The sequence below is a fragment of the Labrus mixtus genome, chromosome 17 (genome assembly GCF_963584025.1).
Source record: "Labrus mixtus chromosome 17, fLabMix1.1, whole genome shotgun sequence".
Classification (NCBI taxonomy): Eukaryota; Metazoa; Chordata; class Actinopteri; order Labriformes; family Labridae; genus Labrus; species Labrus mixtus.
Window position 1 is genome coordinate 11496190 of NC_083628.1, and position 18475 is coordinate 11514664.

Consider the following 18475-nt stretch of genomic DNA (forward strand, 5'->3'; position numbering starts at 1 on the left):
ATGGTCTTTATATATTTATTTGATCAATAATTCCTGATTTTTCCACGTGTTTTCTGATGTGCAGTACCTGTGATGATAAAACTATGCTGTATAGAATAAGGACCTTTAAGAATAAAGCCTTCCCATTACTTGACATGTCATTTTCCAGCATTTTACACACAATAGCATCATCTGCTGGATATGAACGCTAAACCTACATCACACAACATTCTGAAACTGTCCATTAGAGGGCGCCAATCACAACTTCAATGCAGACAATCACTCCATCCCAGTGTGATGCATTGAAATCCATAATGTCCATATTAAGCAGGGTTATCATAAATGCTGTTAGAATATTTGTATACTATTTATTGTACCAGCTTTAAAATCCAAATATGTTAACTGCTGTTAATTATGAGCTAAAAGACTGTGTGATTTGGAAGAACAAGCTCACTCAAGTATTATATCTTTGAAGCAAAAAGGCTAACACTCAGTGGAATTATGTTTTCCTTTTCTATAAATAGAGTGGTATGGTGCTTTTAATATGTAAACATTTACACCGGTTAATAGGCATTGACAGGAGCAAATAATGGAGATAAAGAAATGAAAATTACAAAATAAGTTTATTCATATAAACAACTACAAAATTTTATTAAACTGGGTAATTTGTAGGCGGGAGACAAATGTGGTATTACATTGTTTCACAAAAGCAATATCAAAACACATACAAGCAGATAGAAAGTCCATCTGTACTCATCACATAGCCCTTCTGCTTTCAGTTTGAGTTTGTGGAGCTCGCTCTGTTTGTTAGAGGAGGCACAACTATCCTGAGATTCTCAGATTTTGAAAGACTTGGACAAGACTTTTGGAAGAACATTTTCCAAGTTTATCCTGCACTGTTTGTTTCTCATACACTCTCCCACATAGGAAAAGTCCCAAACGGCCTCTTATTTACAAAGTGTTTCAGCGCTGTGAAGACTGAGACTAACACTGCATAGATGATTCATTCACACCACCAGAAACATGGAGTATGTTTTCTTTTTTTTTTTTTAAATCTTATTTAAGGGCTCCCAGGGTGACCGAGTCCTTCCCCTCTGTGGAGTATGTGAGCGAGGAACGCTTCGCAGTGGCGTAGGAGGCGTATGAGGGGGCAGAGGCGGTGGAGGAGGAGGGTAAACGGGGCAGAGTGGACGTAGAGGACGGGAGGGGTTGAGTCTGTCTATCAGGAGGGCAGTAAGCGGGAGAGGAAGACCTGCCTTTGCTCTGCAGGCTGCTGCTGCTGCTGCTCTGCAGAGGGGAGCTGGACGTTTTGGGGCCTCGAGTCAGAGATGACGTAGAGGAGCTGGAGAGCGGTGACGTCCTCAAGCCGTAACCTAAGATGCCTGTGCTCATCAGAAACTCCCTGGAGCCATAAGCAGGAGGAGTCGGCCCACGGGAGCCAGGAGGCCGGTGGATGTTTTCTGGTGGTAGACTTCTCCTGCTAGGGATGTCATAAATCCCAACATCGGGACCATAGAGGGCTTGTGACCTGGCTTGGAGGCGCAACATCCTCTCCCTCTCCTCCAACTCCCGTCTCTCGTGAATAGATGCCATGAGGGTCTTTGAGAAGTTGTCATAGCGAGCAGCAGCAGATTTCGGTTGTGTCAAACCCTGCGGGCCGAGATCCCTGAGGCTGTCTCTGAGACATTGAGATGCCAAACTTTTAGGGGGAAGGTCTCGTGTTGTCACGCTTTGGGATGCGGGGTCTCTCTGCATAAGGCCTTGGAAAGATGGGGAGGGGTCTCTTTGAATGAAACCTTGGAAGGAGGGAGAGGGGTCCCTTGAGGTGAGGCCCTGCAGGGAGGGTGAGGTCTCTCTGGGCTGAGGAGACTGTCTGGTGATGCCCATAAACACGGGGCTGTAAGCGTGAGCAAGGGGCCGCTGCACCACAGTCCCATCTGCACCCAGAGACATAAAGTGAGAGTGGTAGCCGACCGGCGGAGCCCCTCTTTGAGGCAAGAACTGAGGGTCTGCAGGGTTCATGAGATTGTCATAGGAGAGGCTGCTGCTGCTGTGATTGGCCAGCAGCCCGGAGGAGGTGATAATACCCGGTGCAGGATTCGATCCTAAACTGTCACTGTGCATGGTGTGAAGCTGGGGCTTGTTGCCATGGCGATTGCTGTGTTTGAGGGTGAGCGAGCGAGAATTTAGGGTCAGAGAGTTGAGCTGCAGCGAGGCGGAGATGCTGTTGGTTTGGATGGGCAGGCCGGCTTGCTGGCTGCCTCTATGGGGGCTTTCTTTAGAATCAGAGCGGAGGTCAGGACTCCTGTTGTTCCCCTGCTGCTCCGATGTCTTCAAAAACTAAACAACACCACAAATAAAAAACAAACAAACAAAAACCTTGTTTGTCAGGGAAGGATCACACTCATATAAAAAAAATATATATCGTCATTAGACAGTGAAGTACCTGCTCTGGAGGAATTGGTGACGATCCTCTGGATATGGCCTCCAGGACCGGCCGTAACTGTGGCACAGTGGGGATGGACACCGGAATGATGGTTTTTGTATGGTGTCCCATTTCTGTCAAAACATAAAAACAACTTAATTTTAGAGTGTGGATATCCAAAGAATAGCCCTGCAATGACACCATGGAGGCTTTTAAGGGATAAGGCTGAACATGTAGTTTTTTTTTTTTAATTTGAACAAACTCTTGAAGACTCTTAGGGGATACATATACCTCAGGCCAATAAGATACACAATATATTAGCCCATCAAAGTTATATATGCATGCTCTGCTCCCCAGCTCTGGAACTCTCTGCCACCTGACATTGACTCTCTCCCCATCTTCAAATCCAGACTCAAAACCCATCTGTTCAAGATCTCCTATCACTCTAACATTTTAAACTGCAATTACACTGTCCTACATTTCATGCTGTTTTTTTATCCATCGCTGTTTTTAAAATGTTGATTGTTGTACAGTGTCCTTGTGTGTCTTGAAAGGCGCTTATAAATAAAATGTATTATTATTATTATTTATCTTTTTCTACAGAAAAGGTGTTAAATATGCATACATGGTGCCATTATACTTCTGCATGCCTTTTTATGCCTATTTCTTAGACACGTACTTTTTTTCCTGCATGCATACTTTTATATAAGCATTGTTGGAGAGAGCTTGAGAACTGAGGAGATCATTACATATGCTTCGCTTTAGCAGTTTTGTATATAAAAATAGAGAACTTGACCTTGAACTGTCAGATATGTAATTGTGCAATCAGAAGGATGTATGTGGGATGGACTCAGAATAGACTTAAGCTTCTTTTTAAGAAAAGAATAATGTTGCCAAGACTGTTTGCTCACTCATAACCATTTTCTTAGAACAGTGGGGTTCTATGACACAGAGGAATAAACTAAAATGGACTTAGGCTACACAGACAACACTTGTTTCTTGGATCAGTGTATCATTTTATTGACCCTGCAGTTGGGATTGGATGCTTCTTTCATTTCTTTGGTATTTTGTCACTATACAAGTGTATATAAGCTGTTGAAAAACTGCCTCAATCCCTTGCCTGGCTATTACAGTGTAATTGTGTCATGCTACAGTACCATCTGTGGCTGTTGAGTGGCTCTTCAGCAGGGCGTGCTCTGGTTTGGGTGGCAGTGGTGGTGCAGTTTTCATCTGTTTGATGTCTGACAGCTCGACAGCTCCTGCTGACGTTCGCTGGAAGGAGGGAAAAATACCAGAAAAACATGAGAGACCTAATCCCTTGACAGCTGAGGTTACAATCCTTAGATGATGCCCGAGAAACTTTTGAATTTGGGATGTAATTTGTTGATGCATACTTTAGTTTGAAGATCCTGAGTCTGTATCCCGTTGTCACGGACTTTCACTGACATCTGCCTGTCAATCTCTGGTCTCAGGAATGGAGGCTGGATGTGGATCACTGTTTTCTTATAGGGCCGTGCTGTGTACCTTTAGTCACATCAATCAGGACGTCAGTCTGTGAGTTTTATAAGACATCACAAAAAGAACTAGACTAAGTTGAGGAAATGGCTCTTACTTTGGAGAGATGGGACTGCAGACCAGATACTCCAGATTGTTGCAACAACCTCGTGTGAAGGGATTCACTCCTCCTTGAAACTTCCCAGTTACCTTAAGAATCACAAAAAGACAAGAATACATATTTTTATTACATAAATATGAAAAGATCATTGGTTAGAGAACCAGCTCATTCCGGCAGAATACTGTCCACCAATAAGTCTGGTTTGTGCCTGTTAAAAGAGAGGGGTTCCTGTAAAGTAACAGAAAATGAAACACACTCTAAAAGGGTCTCTAAACTAAATCTATGCAATGTGGTCCTCCTTCTTTTCTGATGTTAAGTGAATATATTTCCCTGCAGTTCCAGAGTTGTATATAGCTACGTTTATCTAAACTTGTATGAGTATATGTGTATAGATACAATTCTACAATTCACTTAGCAGACGCTTTTATCCAAAGCGACTACACCAGAGAGTAAGAACAACACAAGCAAGGACACAACACACAGATACAACATATATTACTATTTTTGTATATACCGGTAATCCTAATTGGGTGACGGTGATTTCAACCCTGCTAATGCAAAACACCTGGTATGTGTATGACATTTAGGATTAAAGCTCTGCACTTATCTATCTGGTTTAGCTGTAAACGTCTGTATTAAAATATCTGATCTATTGTTGCAGTGTCAGGCTGTTATCATAACAGCTTGCCAGTGAAAGTATAGTAAATATTGTTGGTTATGTTGAAAACTACACTCACTACATGTCACATTCACACATTCACACCACATTCCTTCACTGATGGCAGAGGGCTGCTATTTAAAGTGTCTATCAGTATTAACTTATCCCATTCATACACATTCACACGCTGGCAGGGTAGCAGCAGGAGCATTTGGAGGTGTAGTGTCATACCCTCTCTATATAATATAAAGAACATATACAGTCAAGGCCTGCTAAAGGTAACCCAGTTACTGTTTTATCTCTAGAATTTTGCTTATTTATTTCTCTATTGTTGTGTCTTTTTTTATGCAGCTCTAACGTTGGCTTCGGGATTTCTAATAAATCTTAAAATTATGATTTTGAATGTCTGACAATCTATGGGAGAGATTTAGCTGCACTTGCTTTATATAAAACGTGTATCTGTATAACCTTTGTTTTAGTTAGCAAACGAAAATGAAACCTTTCCCACATAATACATCAATATGTAAGTCCTAAAGACCAAATTTGTTACATATCATTTTATGTATTTCCACTGGTATTGACAGTAGTTTAATAACCGGAAAATCAAACCTACTTGTTCGTTGGTGGTGCGTCCTCTGGAGACCAGGTACAGGTGGAATCCAGCCAAACCCAGGACCGGGATAAGAAACAGTCCTGATATACTGATCACAACCAAACTGTGTTTACTGTAAAGGAAAAGTGCTTCATTAAGTCTTGTTTGGACAAAGGTGTCATACATTCAACACGAAGAGAAGCACAGTTGTACATCCACATTAGGATACGTGACAGTGCAGTGCAGCTTCCACAGGTCGTCCATGTGGCTCAGGACGTATATGAGACCAAAGCTGAACACACAGATCATGTGGACTGTCAGAGAAAGCAGAAACAGGAAGAAGTAGCGGTAGTTTCGCCTCCCGATGCAGTTGTTGACCCAGGGACAGTGATGGTCGAAGTCCTGAGAGGGGAAAGTGGGAAATAACAACAAAGCATTCATTTAAAACTTAAATGTCGACTGTGCTTTCTTAATACACTTTAATACCGGCCCACTGAACCCTTTTTTGAATTGCATTTCTACTGAGACTACAAGGGATCTGAGAAAAAGGATTAACCTGATTAATGAGATTCTCTCCCTCCGCCACATTCTGTCCATCATAGCTCCACAGAAATCTCCTTTTTAGACTTTCCCTACAAACACTGCTGGTTTTCACTCCCCAGATCTGTGCATCCATGCCTTCATTTTCCCCATTTTGATTCCCCAACACATATGACATCTCCCGCTCATGTATGCAGTTTTCATTTCTGCAATCTCTCATGTTTCTTCTTTACTACACATGCACCCACCTCCACACAGTGATCACAAACGCTGCAGTGGGAGCAGCGTGGGGGTCTGTAGAAATGACACGACGCGCACCACTTCATCCGCACTTGGACACCCTTCACGTCCACATTCTTGTACAGCGGAGCACGGAACTCATCATCCTTGTCCTCGTCCTCGTTTGCTGGAAAGCAAATGTGACGATTGCTGATGTAACACTTCCATAGATCAAACAATAAAAGAGATCTATCTTCTTCTGTGAGCAGAATATCCGATTTGATTACTCACCCATTGGGAGCACACCTGCATCCATGAAGGTTGCCATGGTGAAGTTGGCCAGCACAAAAAGAAAGAGGATGGCACAACATGGTGGCACCGCTGGGCAGATGGTCACAGCCAGCCACGGGCATCTGAATATACAAAAACAGAAGGAGAGAAAAAAAAGTTCATTCAAAGCAGAATGTAACATTTCCAGTTTTCCAGGGTATTTTTACATCGCTGGAGTATCCATCCCTTAGAGGTTGAGGTTAACACAAATCAGAGCCACAACAAAGATTTAGAGATAATCTTCATCCCATTTATTCTGAGGGGAGAAGAAGATCCCAAAAGTAATTGTTTACAGTTAAAGATAAGCATGTATTAGTGCGTGTTCACCAGGGCCCGCAACAAGGGATTAAATGGTGGGGTACCCTGCAGGAAAGGCAAGACACTTACTGTCTCTGTTTAACACGATAAAGTAGGACAAGACACCAAAAGGGATGAAAGGAACGATTATGGTTGTGACTTTATTATCTTTCCTTCATCATTTAGTCCATTTAACTACAGAAACAAGAATCCTATCTTTATGATTTTCATGATCCTGCATTGTCAAATACTTTTTCATCTAATAAACTGTCAAAAAGCCAAATATGTATTTAATGGACAATGAATATAGTCCAATAAAATATTCCCTTTTTCACTGATAAATGGCATGAGAAATTACTTTATGATTTTTAATGGTGCAAATCAATTATTAATCTTATTTTAATATAAAAAAAAAAACCTGTTTCTTGCTAAAGACCCTTTATTCTACAAAAATGTCAAAAAGAGTCCACGGAGACTGTCGAGGCCTTGGGGTTTATGATTTGAGATTCGAGGATTTAAAAAGCTGGAAGGATTTGCTGCTTTCCTGTTTTATAACATCATAAACTGAACATTTTGTGAGTTCAGGCTGAATGGTCGGACAAAACAATGCATTTTAATGACGTCATCCTGAAATCTGATAAACCGGGATGGGCAATTTTTTGTTGGACAAGACAACTAAGCGATTGAGTTGCAAAAGAAATCAGTGCACATGTCCATATTGAAAAGAAAAATACGTTTTAATGCAAATAATCTGCTTTTTTTTTGCAAATGGTCATTAGAGTGATCATTAAATGTTTAAATATTTATCATAACTGCTCAATTTAAAGCACATTTAAAATGACTGATTGAGCAAAAAGACATGTCATTTATAAAAATCAGTGCAATGATTCAATATAATATCTTGTCTAATGTTTTTTTAATCACATCAACTTAAAAAAAAAAAAAATAGCATCCAGTATCAAAGTATTGATCTGAGTTTTCTACCAGGATTTGAACCAATATCTATCAGTGTATGAATGCCACCAAAAATCTTCGAGAGACATATAAAGACTCTGAGTGAGTGTGTGCGTGTGTGTGTGTTCATGTGTGTTCATGTGTGTGTGTGTGTGTCTACATGCTGAACCGTACTGAAGTATGGATATATCTCGGCTGTGTGAGATTAGAGGGAGGGGTAGTGTAATCAGGTTACAGTGATAGACAGAGAGGAAAAGATTCACTGGATTATATTTACAGTGTTTGATTGAACATCACATGGTTAACCTACATTTACTGTAGAAGTCAAGTGCATGGGAATTTTTTATCTTCGAGTCATTAAAAGTCACATTTTTTGTTTTTGTTTTAGCACAGGTGGAGAGAAATTATGAACCTGTAAGATGCCTGTGCAGGTTCTCAGTCTTCCAGGTCATTGTAAATATAAAAAATGTAACTTTAGAGCCTGTAGATTGACAAACAAAAAGAGTAAAGCTGGATACAATTCTGTAGATTTTTTTTCCAGACATATCTTCACATATGAAAGGTTAAAACAGAAAATCTTGTAAAAGTGAAAATGCGGATTTTCATCCCAGCAGCAGCTCCAATCCCCAAACCCCCACCTCAGCTGGTTTTAGGCTGTGGGGGAGGGGTTATTTTCCCCCCACGAGGAACGCCTGCTGAGGCCATGCCAGCTGCAAACCCAGTAATCCCTGGATTATGAACTCTGGATTACAGACCATTCCTGCCAGTTCAGTGCATTGTGTATTTCCCATATTCGATACAAACAGAGCGTGCGTGTCGTCAATGCACGTCAGGTATCAAACAGCACGCTACTATCTACTGTATACCGGGAGATCATTTCAAATGGTATTTCGCTTACAGCCCAAGATGAATGAAAAAAATGCAAATTAGACAAAAAATATATTTCTGGATCTGAATAATTTTAGCATAATTAAATTATAAAAACCTTAAGAAGCAGAGAATATGTGACAAAAAGATTAAGGAGTATAATATGATCCCTCCCTCCCCCCTTTAGGCTGCTATTCTGGATTTGTATCCAAGTTCTTCCAGCTAAATATGGTCATGTTTGACATGTGCTTAAACTGTCACAGCTGATCACTTACATTAAGCTGTGTAACTCGAGCTGGTTAGTTACAAAACTGCTTCTTAAGAGAAGGTCACCAAAACGGGACTGAATTATATTAAATACATTGTTAATCCATATACTGATTAACTTTTAAATTATTTCCCATGGTCTTTAAAATATAAGTATTATTCCCCTTTTCCCCTTCAGATAGATAGATCGGTTCTTGATATATTCCATTGCATTCACCATCAGGTTGCGGCAGATACCTCTACCAATGAGCTGGTTTCTTCCTGAGGGAAGTTTTTTCCTTGTCAGAGTTGCCAAGTGCTTACTCATGGTGAATTTATTTGAGTCTTTGTACATAATATTAAAATTGGTGCAGACCAGACCTGCTTTTAATGTAAAGTGTTGTGAAATAACTTTTGTTCTGATTTGGTGCTGTGTTAATACAAATTCATTGATTTACTTATGAAATACAGCCTGCTCCACATCTACACATGAAACTCTTAAACCTGCAAGAGTTTATCTGATTGATTTCTTGTAAAACAGATTACAATGTGGACGCCTCTGCATGGCCGGCAAGCTTCCATCATCATGGGCCTGAGGCCATCTGGACTGCAGGGAGAGACAGTTCATTACACCGCAGCGTGGCAAAGACAAGCCCCACCTAATGAAAGAGCTCGGGCAGAGCTGTATTAAATCACACAGATCGGTAAGCTGCTCTGCAATCTGCATGCTGCCCTCATCCCCACAGTGGGTCAGTGGCACACCAGACGCTTGCAATAAAGTTGGTTTGAGCTGTAAGTTCACTACTGCTGGCAGACAGGGGTCCTTCAGTGAAATATTGTTACAGTTAGATAAATGACATCACCACCATGTAATCTGTCAGATTTGTAGACGCAATCACGAGCACAGGAAACTACTGAAGTAAAAACATTTCAAGATACTGGCCAATAAATCACCAGAAAGCATGTGGTCACAGTGTGCTGGTTTCAAATGATCTGCAACTGTTGTCATTCACATTTCATAATTTTCTTCTCACTGTGCACCATCCGTTACATGTGAAGGCAATTTAAGATGTATTTTGTGCGAAAACCTTTAAAAGCGATGGATTTTGACTGTTAGTCTATGTCTTTTGATGCTTTAAAGTTAAACAGTTTGAGCTTTAAATGAGAGAATAAGCAAGAATATACAATATATTTAAAGTAACATTTTTAAATGTAAGTTCTACATATTTCAGTTAACCTGTTCTTAACTCAGTTTAATGCTAACGTTTGTGCTCAGAAGACTCCAATTTCTGAAAAGACAGACTATGCCATTTTTGAAGAAAAAAAAATACTTTTAATGGATGAAAGTTGAATTCAGGAGATTTAAAAGTCAAAAGTATTTAATACTTAATACCTCAAGGTTAGGATACCGCAGCCCCTGTCTGCATGAAGTAGCCTACAGTACATGTAGCTTGCAAATCCAAGCTAATGTTAGCATGCAGTAATGTTAGCCAAAGAAAATTCTCTTACACTTAGTGAATTTAATGTGAGAATGACTCTACTCTACTATAGCTATACTTTAACCTGTGTGTACAGTATTTATACAACCAAAATCTACCTCTATATAAATGACAATAACAATATGCTAAATTTGAAGCTAAAGGCATATTGAAATTGCCATTTAGATAAACTAGCTTACAACTCGTAAAATCTGCAAGCAATACATTTAAATTTCATGTTAAGGGTTGGAATTGGAGGGTACTCACAATTACATACCATATCATACTATAGTATTTCATATCATATCATAACGTATCGTACCATATACCATACCATATGATACAATATCAAACTATACCATACCACATAATACCATGTACCATAGCATACAATATACCATAGCATACAATATAATATACAATATACCATATACCGAAAATAACTGCCCCTAAAAAAGTAAAGAGGAGGATTAATGTATTTATACGCTGAAATTTGGTGCCCGCTACACCTCTTAGCATGCTTCATCTTGTAACTTCTTTTCACTGCTGTTTGCCAGTATCCTTCTGTTCATGCTAACCTCATTCATGTCATAAGTGTCACCGTGAGGATTCATGAATTAGGAACCTGGGGAGTCAAATTGTCAAGGTAATCTGTTCAGAGCATAAATGTACCGCCCATGATTTGATAATTGTATCAAATGAGTCAGGGTGACAATATACTGTCTTAAAAATGTTTTGTCCCATCCTTATTTTATGACAGTTCGTTCTGCCTACACTTGGCACTAGACATTTTCAGCCTAGGTGAGCACACCTTTCTTCAGATAATGTAGCCTTTCTAGATTCAGAATATTTTTTATATATATTAAATACAAATGTACTCTGGTAGAGTATAAGTTAATTTACAAAGGACATATTTCTTGGTCTTTCTGATGTCTTTGGTATCTGCTGGGTGTAGGCGACAATGCAGAAAACCTTGAGTACCAACCCAAACAAAAGTTCACGGTCAGAGGAACAAAAGCAGGAAACCGGCAACTGATGAATTTTATCGTGCAGAGGAAGACAAAAGAGCCTTCGACATTTAATGAGCTCTACCAAACTTGCAGTGGAAACAGAAACGCCTCCACTAATAATGCACACACTCATATTATAATTGCATGAATATTACCAGATGAAAGGACTGCGACTTTAAATATAACATGGCTGCAGGGTTGAGAATTAAAATCGGGGATAAACGCTTTTATCTTGATATAAAATGTGAAAAACAAAAGTACAAAATGTCTGACCGGATGGTAGAGATGTTCCTATGATTCACAGATAGCAGGGCAAAGGGCAGGGTGATGCTATGGCAGATGACAAGAGATGTCCCTTTGAATCAGTGTAAGTGAGGCAGGGCTGAAGAGAGCCTGGCACCTGTCTATCTCCACTTTTGGAGGAAGTGAGTCACTCCAGCTGCAGCTGCTTACTTGGCAGAAACACAGGATATTAGACCAGTTATGGCTCATATCAGAAAAGTGTGGGCCTAACAGGCAGCTAACACAACACTGACTTTCTGCCAATTTTCCTGAAAAAAAAAAACACGTGTCTAACTTCCTGATGAGTGTTTATCTTAATAGCCTTCAAGTCTACTGTATGTACCTTGTATTTGACACGCAAACAAAACTAGAAGGGTGTTTAAGACACTTACAAGAGCATTTTTTAACTTATGTAAGGGTATAGAGACTCACTATGGGATCATTTTAAGCCGTGACTTTAGAAAATGACAAACTTTAATCTACCAGGTTGTATAATTTGAAACAGTTTTAGGTTATAAGGTCATTTCAGTTCATTTGCAACCCTGGCCCCATTAGAGGCAGATTCAGCATTCGTTCTTTCAATCACTTGCAGTGTCCTGGTTTTGCTGGTTTTGCAAAGTAGTCCCAATTAAGAAGTCTCTTTTCAATCTTTCACGCCAGCAGGCCATTGATTTTTTTTTTTATATATATATCTTTTACAACATAGATCAAGTTAATCAGGGCTTTTCTGGACCTTCTCTGGCCTGTGAGTCTAAGTCCGAAATGTGTGGTTACTTTAACAGTAAGCAGTTGTCAAGATAGAATTACAATAAAGGAGTCTGACATGTTTTGACCAATTTTGGTTATGTAAATATTTTACAGACATTTTAGCAAATTTTGTTAGACATGTACCATAAATGCTATATTAATTAAATATATCAACGAATACAGTTTCATCATTCTGCTGCTATATATAACTGAAAGCTTTGATGTAACTAAAGGCATCAACACATGGATGTCTTAGTGACATTACCCAGTGGTTTCTGAAGAGACGCTATGAAGAAAGATGATGGCGGTAGCCATATTGGAAAATGCTATCTCAAACAAAAGTTTGATCCAAGCAGCAACCTCTGGTTCTAACAGTCTGGTTTAAAGAAACGAATGTGGTCTCAATAGCTAATTTCTTTAACGGCACACTGTATGAGGGATTCATTTTTTTTATAACTAATTTATGTCTCTTCTGTTTTGATGATATTAAGGCTAACTGCCATCATTTATACTGTATGGGGCGTAGCTGTTTTGAATGACAGACAAGAACATTGTAGCTGTAAGCCAAGAGGCTATAGGGCCTGCCTCAGCCCCAGCTCTTTGCCTGTAACTTAGTTAGTTTAAGACAGCATTTTTCAATAATAGCACAGATGGGCTTCAAAGGTCTGCTCCAGAAACCAATGGGTGTTATCACTGAGACTATGTTCCTGTCTATATACAGTCTATGGTTTGATTTATCTAGAAACAAGCGAAAAGGTGGAGTTTAGGAGGGCCTTAATCCTCCTGGCTGAAAAGCTACAAGGTGCCAACTTGTCAGTCAACTCAACCACACCACTCATTATGCAAATGTATGCATAACTCTTATTATCATTAAAATGAATGAGTCTGTAAAAAAATTCCTCACATACAGTTTTTTTTTTACCAACAGAGAAATTAGCAAAAGAAAACAAAATCATTTTTTGAAGTAGACTGTCAATCTCAGATGGACACTCAAGGAACTGCAGTTTCACATTGGCTTCATTTTCAACACCAGAGGTTGTCGCTTCCAAAAAATACATTAAATATAATGTATTATAACATATAATAAAGATTTGTAGCCTCAAGCTAAGGCCAAACTAAAAAAAACTATTAAATGAATGTACTTTAAGGGCTTTAAGTCACTCCAATGACACTACAGAATATATCTGATGTCTGATAGTATATTCAAAGATCTATTGACTAAATTGTTCCCAGATGGGGGATCATATGGCATTGGCGACAGGATCCTAATCCCATACTCCCAATCTGGTGTCAGATTCCAGTGGAAACGGTGAACGGCTGGAGAATACAGGAGAATCTAGGACAGATGTAGCTACAGAAGTCAAAGGTCAGTAGAGTGGCATAGAGCAGATGAGGTGTGAGCGTTCCCTCAGTATGTCGGGATATCAGAGGGGGTTTCATATTGAAAGTACTTTATTATCTGACACTAGTCTGCTTGTTTTTGTTCTTTGTTGGTTCGAAGTCACATAAGGATTTGAAATATATAGGATAAATCTGACTATCCTATAGTTCTCAGCTAAATTGGATTCGAGGGTATTACAGGATATTGTATTGAGTTTTTCTCTGCAGTGCTAGCAGCATTGGCTTGAGCTGAGTCTTTTCAACCTCCCACTAGCTCTGCCTTACCTCACAAATAGGTCAAAACCAGGAGGCTAAAATTAACTATTCCAACGCCAAACGTTGCATCAAAAACTTACATTTCAATCAGTCTTATCATGTCTGATCTTGACAGAAACCATGCCAATGGTTTTAAAACTTCTGCAGAGTGTGCGTGTTTGATTTCCAGCAGCTGAATTTACGACATGTATGGCCCATAAAAGTATTCCTACACTGATCTTGATTGTGGGTGGCTTATCCCCCACAACTGTGCTTACTGCGAGTCCTCAGGGTGCACCGGGCAGGCACCCAGACTTGCCCACACTGTGAGCCAAACAGGTCAGATGTTAGCCGCCCTTGGTGGGACTGCCAGCAGAGTGAAGTTAGAGGGGAAGAGGAAGAAATGGTGCCTTTTGTGCATTTGTTAAATAGATATGTTAGAGCAGTTTTTAAGTATATAGATGAGAGTGAAAGGGTATATATAGTAGGTCTATATTTTTATTTAATGATATTTAAGAGAGGGATCTAATGGGTGACATTCATTCATGTTATGATACTCGATTCCACATTTTAAAAAATAAAGACATTTTGAGAGAATACCTGACATAGCGATTAAATAGCAAAAGATTCTGAGGAGCAAACAAGCATTGCATGTCATCAACTTTACTTACGTGAAGACGAAGAAGAGGGAGGTAGAGCCGACCAGGAGGCAGGCGGCCGTGCACACCGGGATGAAGGCGCTGGGTTTCAGCGATTCGGCGCCGCTGGCGGGCATCCTGTCCTCTCCGCACACATCAGAGTCTCATCATACTAACGGAAGCGACAGTAAACGCACCACCGTGCAACTAGTACCCGTTTGTTTGCGTTTCTTTTCCGGACAAAGCCCAGTCTTCAACCTAGGAGCGCCGGAAAACTCATTGTCGTAAAGGAGTTTTTTTTTTTTTTTTAATAAATGCCACAGTCTGCAGCGGCTATGCCCGCTCCTGCATCCCGTCCTGACTGTGCCGGCAGGCAGCGGCGCACAGATGCCGCCTCCGGTTTATCCCTAAAAGGAGGAGCTTTTCTACATGAATGACGTGAAAACTGTAGTCTACTACACACCACTGAGACTCCAGCTGTTATCTGACCAACAGCTGGATTGTCTCTTAAAGGACAATTCAATTTAAAGCAAACATACTCACTAAAATAAAAAAAATAGGCTTATTATAGGCTAATAATAAAAATGGTAGGCTATATCTTCTTAAAATTATAATGTTGACATATTGCCTGCAGGTACAGAATTTATTCATATTGTAGTGACTTTATCACAGCTAATAAAAAAAACGCCTAGTTATAAAAATAAAAAAGGTTTAAAAAGTGTGAGGATATTTTGTGGACACAATATTTAATGTTGTCTCCAGCTTGAACCACTTCATTTTTGTAATTAAGACCACAATCTTTTTATTAACAGAAAAAGTAACATTTACAGCTGCAGACTTTGTGGATTGGCGCTGCCAAACTTTAATAAAGCTTTAGTTAATGACCTACTGACTAAAGCCATCTAATAAGGGTTTTTGAGACACCAATACTGATTTTAGAAAATGTAGGTAAATTCAATGATCACCCTTAGAGATTGAATGAAATTTGATCATTTCTACAAGGACACCTAAAAGATTTTTTTTTCAACATGTTCACATTATGCATTTAATGTTTTGCACATTAAAAAAGAAAAATGTTGAACAAAACAAAAAAAAAGCAGATTACACCGAAACTAAAAGCTGTGCTACTAACTGGCTATGTTATTTGATGTTCCTAGCTATTTGTTTTTTTTAACCTTTTATGATTGTAGATTAGATCACGCAAAGTCCTTTAGGCAAAGGACAACTCGTTTAATATGTTGTTAGAATTTGTCAACACGCACTGTGTTAAGAGTAACTTAATGATTTTAGAGTACTCCTACTGATAAACATTTCTTAAAGAAAAATGAAGGGATGATTGTGAGAGGATAAACTGACTTCTTGCATGCAAAAAAATATTTTATTTGAAAACATGATGCAGGAATGAAAACACAAATCTAACTGAAATGTTGAAATGGTTCTCCTTCCAGTATGACCAATGAGTTGGCGTGTTATTTTGATGTTCAGATTCTACCTTTTGTTCTTTCTTCAATCTACATTTGGTCAGGGAAGGGCCCATCTTGAGAAGAATACACCTTCATCTCAGAGGGATTACATAATGAAGGCTCCCGATGGAAAATGAAATGGTGAGTTGTTGTTTGAATACTACAGTGTGATTGGGTCTGGCGTGCCTTCCTTCCCTTATAAAATTTAAAAAATCAAAGCATCCAAGATCACAAGCCTGGAAGACTGTCTGTTAGGATGGACGCAGAAGAGCTGATTGAATCCATCATCAGAGCATTCATGTTCCTGGCAGGTATACTTGGAAACAACTGGCTGGCAATACGCTCCCTACCCAGGAAGAAATCTGGCATCCGCACAAACGAGGTCCTCTTCATCAACCTGGCCGTCTCCAACCTCATCACCAACTACCTGGTGGACCTTCCCGACACCATTGCCGATTTCGCCGGACGTTGGTTCCTTGGGGAAACCTTCTGCAGCGTGTTCCGTTTCTGCGCCGACCTCTCTGAAACCAGCAGCATCTTTACAACCTTATTCATCAGCGTTTTCTGGCATCAGAAGCTCGTCGGATCTCTAAAACGAGGTGGTGCCTCGGTGCAGCTGGACAGTCTCTGCTTGGTTGGATGTCTTTTGGCTGGGAGCTGGACAGTGGCTGTGGTCTTTAGTATCCCACATGTTTTCTTTGTCACAGTGGAAGCGACGAATGGCAGCCACGAGGATTGTATAGACTGGTTTCCTAATGCAATTGCTAGACAAACCTATGAAATATTTTATCTAACCCTGGCGAACGCTCTTCCTGTTGCTGGGATTGTGTTTGTCAGCATCCAGATTGTTATAACTCTTCTCCGAAACCAGCGACGCATTCAGAGTCACAACTCTGACGCTACCAAGGAGATGGTTAAGGAAGACCCACCAGTCAAAGATGCTGCTGGTTCAAGCACCTCAAAAGATACCAAATATTCTGCATCACTAACCACCATCTATACAGACGTGGCTGCTACTTCTTGTCCAAATGGAAGCCAGTCAGGTCAAAGCTCTAACACCTCCCACCACAGCAAGGAAGCAAACACAGGCAGCAAAGTTGGAGCTCCACCAACTCTTTCGAGGCCAAGCCAGATGCCAGCTAAACCAAGTCCAAGCTCGGGCCCTCAAGTGAGGGCAGCCAAGAGTGTGGTGGCGGTAGCTAGTGTGTTCCTGGTCTGCTGGCTGACTCATCTGCTTCTGCGTATCACCAACAACATCCACACCTCATCAATAGTGGTGGAGGTGGCCAGTTATGTTGCAGCCTCCTACACCTGCATTATTCCTTACATATTCCTGCATGGAGTGAAAAAGCTTTCTTGCTCATGCAAACGGTAGAATTATGTAAAGCAAATCTGATTTTACACTTAGACACAATGTCAAGTATTGGCTCTGATCCCCCACTGCACTGTTTCAGTGGACTGTAAAACTCTGCTGTTTGTCACTAAACTTAAAACATGTACAGTAATAATGAGTTTTTTAGGGGGTCCATTGATATCATTTTAATAGTCTCAATTTTTGTTCAACAGGGGTTGCTACTACCAATTAAAAGCTAAACCCAAATTTGTCAAAAATGGCCCTGGTATAAATAAAAAACTTCCTTTGCTAATTCCAGAAGATGCAGAATAGATGTGGATGAACACATACTGTACATGGCAAACTCCATTAATCTCTTAATTCATGATTTGTTAAGAACTGAAACAATCAGCAGATGAATACATAAGCTGGTTGATTATAATTAAATAGCAACTGTTTTGATAAAAAAGTAATTTCTCCAGCAATAGTATCTATCTATCTCAAGTGAGGGTAACCAAATGTTTTTGGCCACGAGTGTGTCATCTTCAGACCTCACATTGGCCTTAAGGACATTTTGACGAGTTCCATTTCTTTCAGACACTTTACAGAGTATTATTTCAAAGAGAAGTTGTTGCAACCCTGTTATACCCTCTTGTACAGCTGCTGCTTATGGTGTTAGAATCTGAGTTTTTGATCTTTGAATACATGAATGTAGAGGGTAAATTAGATGGAATTACTGTTGACTGATGAAATATCTCTCAACCAAATTTAGTAATGTTCAGGTTCCCACTGAGCATTTGTTCCAGACAGGGGTCTTCAGGATTATCTGACACTGACGCAGCTTTTTGCTCCATCATCTTTTCAATATTGTGTTGTGGGTCATAGAGGCACTGTTGTCTTTAAGCTAATTGATCCCTTTGTCAGGAATATTTCATGCATGTTATAAACAAACTTAATTTGTATTTATTTTGTTTTCTATTTCACCATAAGGCATGGCTTTGTCATTTGCTTTGAACAGCTATAACTAAATTATATTGATATTAGTGTATTTCTGAGATGACAAAAAGTAGGTATACTATCGGGAGAATCAAAACGTAAAAAATCCTGTTCTTCTGCACAAAGACTCTTAGCGTCAAAGTTAACATTTTAAGTGACTTGCATTATGAA

The 18475-nt window shown here is 39.8% G+C and overlaps 2 protein-coding genes across 2 annotated transcripts; one reads left to right on the forward strand and one right to left on the reverse strand.

Annotated features, from left to right (window-relative positions):
* Positions 1 to 585: 585 nt before the first annotated feature.
* On the reverse strand, positions 586 to 14888 carry zdhhc8a (zinc finger DHHC-type palmitoyltransferase 8a). The gene is made up of 10 exons (XM_061061643.1): positions 14546 to 14888; positions 6320 to 6441; positions 6058 to 6215; positions 5499 to 5671; positions 5291 to 5393; positions 4017 to 4108; positions 3799 to 3928; positions 3562 to 3676; positions 2426 to 2538; positions 586 to 2319 (listed from the first exon to the last, which is right to left on the reverse strand). The coding sequence occupies exons 1-10, from the start codon at positions 14647 to 14649 to the stop codon at positions 1036 to 1038; spliced, it is 2394 nt and encodes a 797-aa protein (XP_060917626.1). The 5' UTR covers positions 14650 to 14888; the 3' UTR covers positions 586 to 1035.
* A 1343-nt stretch (positions 14889 to 16231) lies between these two features.
* LOC132992386 (rhodopsin) lies at positions 16232 to 17557 on the forward strand. Its single transcript, XM_061061644.1, has one exon. It carries the CDS (start codon positions 16232 to 16234, stop codon positions 17348 to 17350), a length of 1119 nt encoding a protein of 372 aa, XP_060917627.1. The 3' UTR covers positions 17351 to 17557.
* Positions 17558 to 18475: the final 918 nt, after the last annotated feature.

Excerpts from the sequence above, each read along its gene's own strand:
- zdhhc8a (XM_061061643.1), bottom strand. The coding sequence starts at position 14,649 with ATGCCCGCCAGCGGCGCCGAATCGCTGAAACCCAGCGCCTTCATCCCG. Across the intron at positions 4,109-5,290 it reads GACGCACCACCAACGAACAA|GTAACTGGGAAGTTTCAAGG; the intron begins GTAGGTTTGATT and ends GTGATTCTTAAG. Across the intron at positions 2,320-2,425 it reads CACCAATTCCTCCAGAGCAG|TTTTTGAAGACATCGGAGCA; the intron begins GTACTTCACTGT and ends GGTGTTGTTTAG.
- LOC132992386 (XM_061061644.1), top strand. The coding sequence starts at position 16,232 with ATGGACGCAGAAGAGCTGATTGAATCCATCATCAGAGCATTCATGTTC.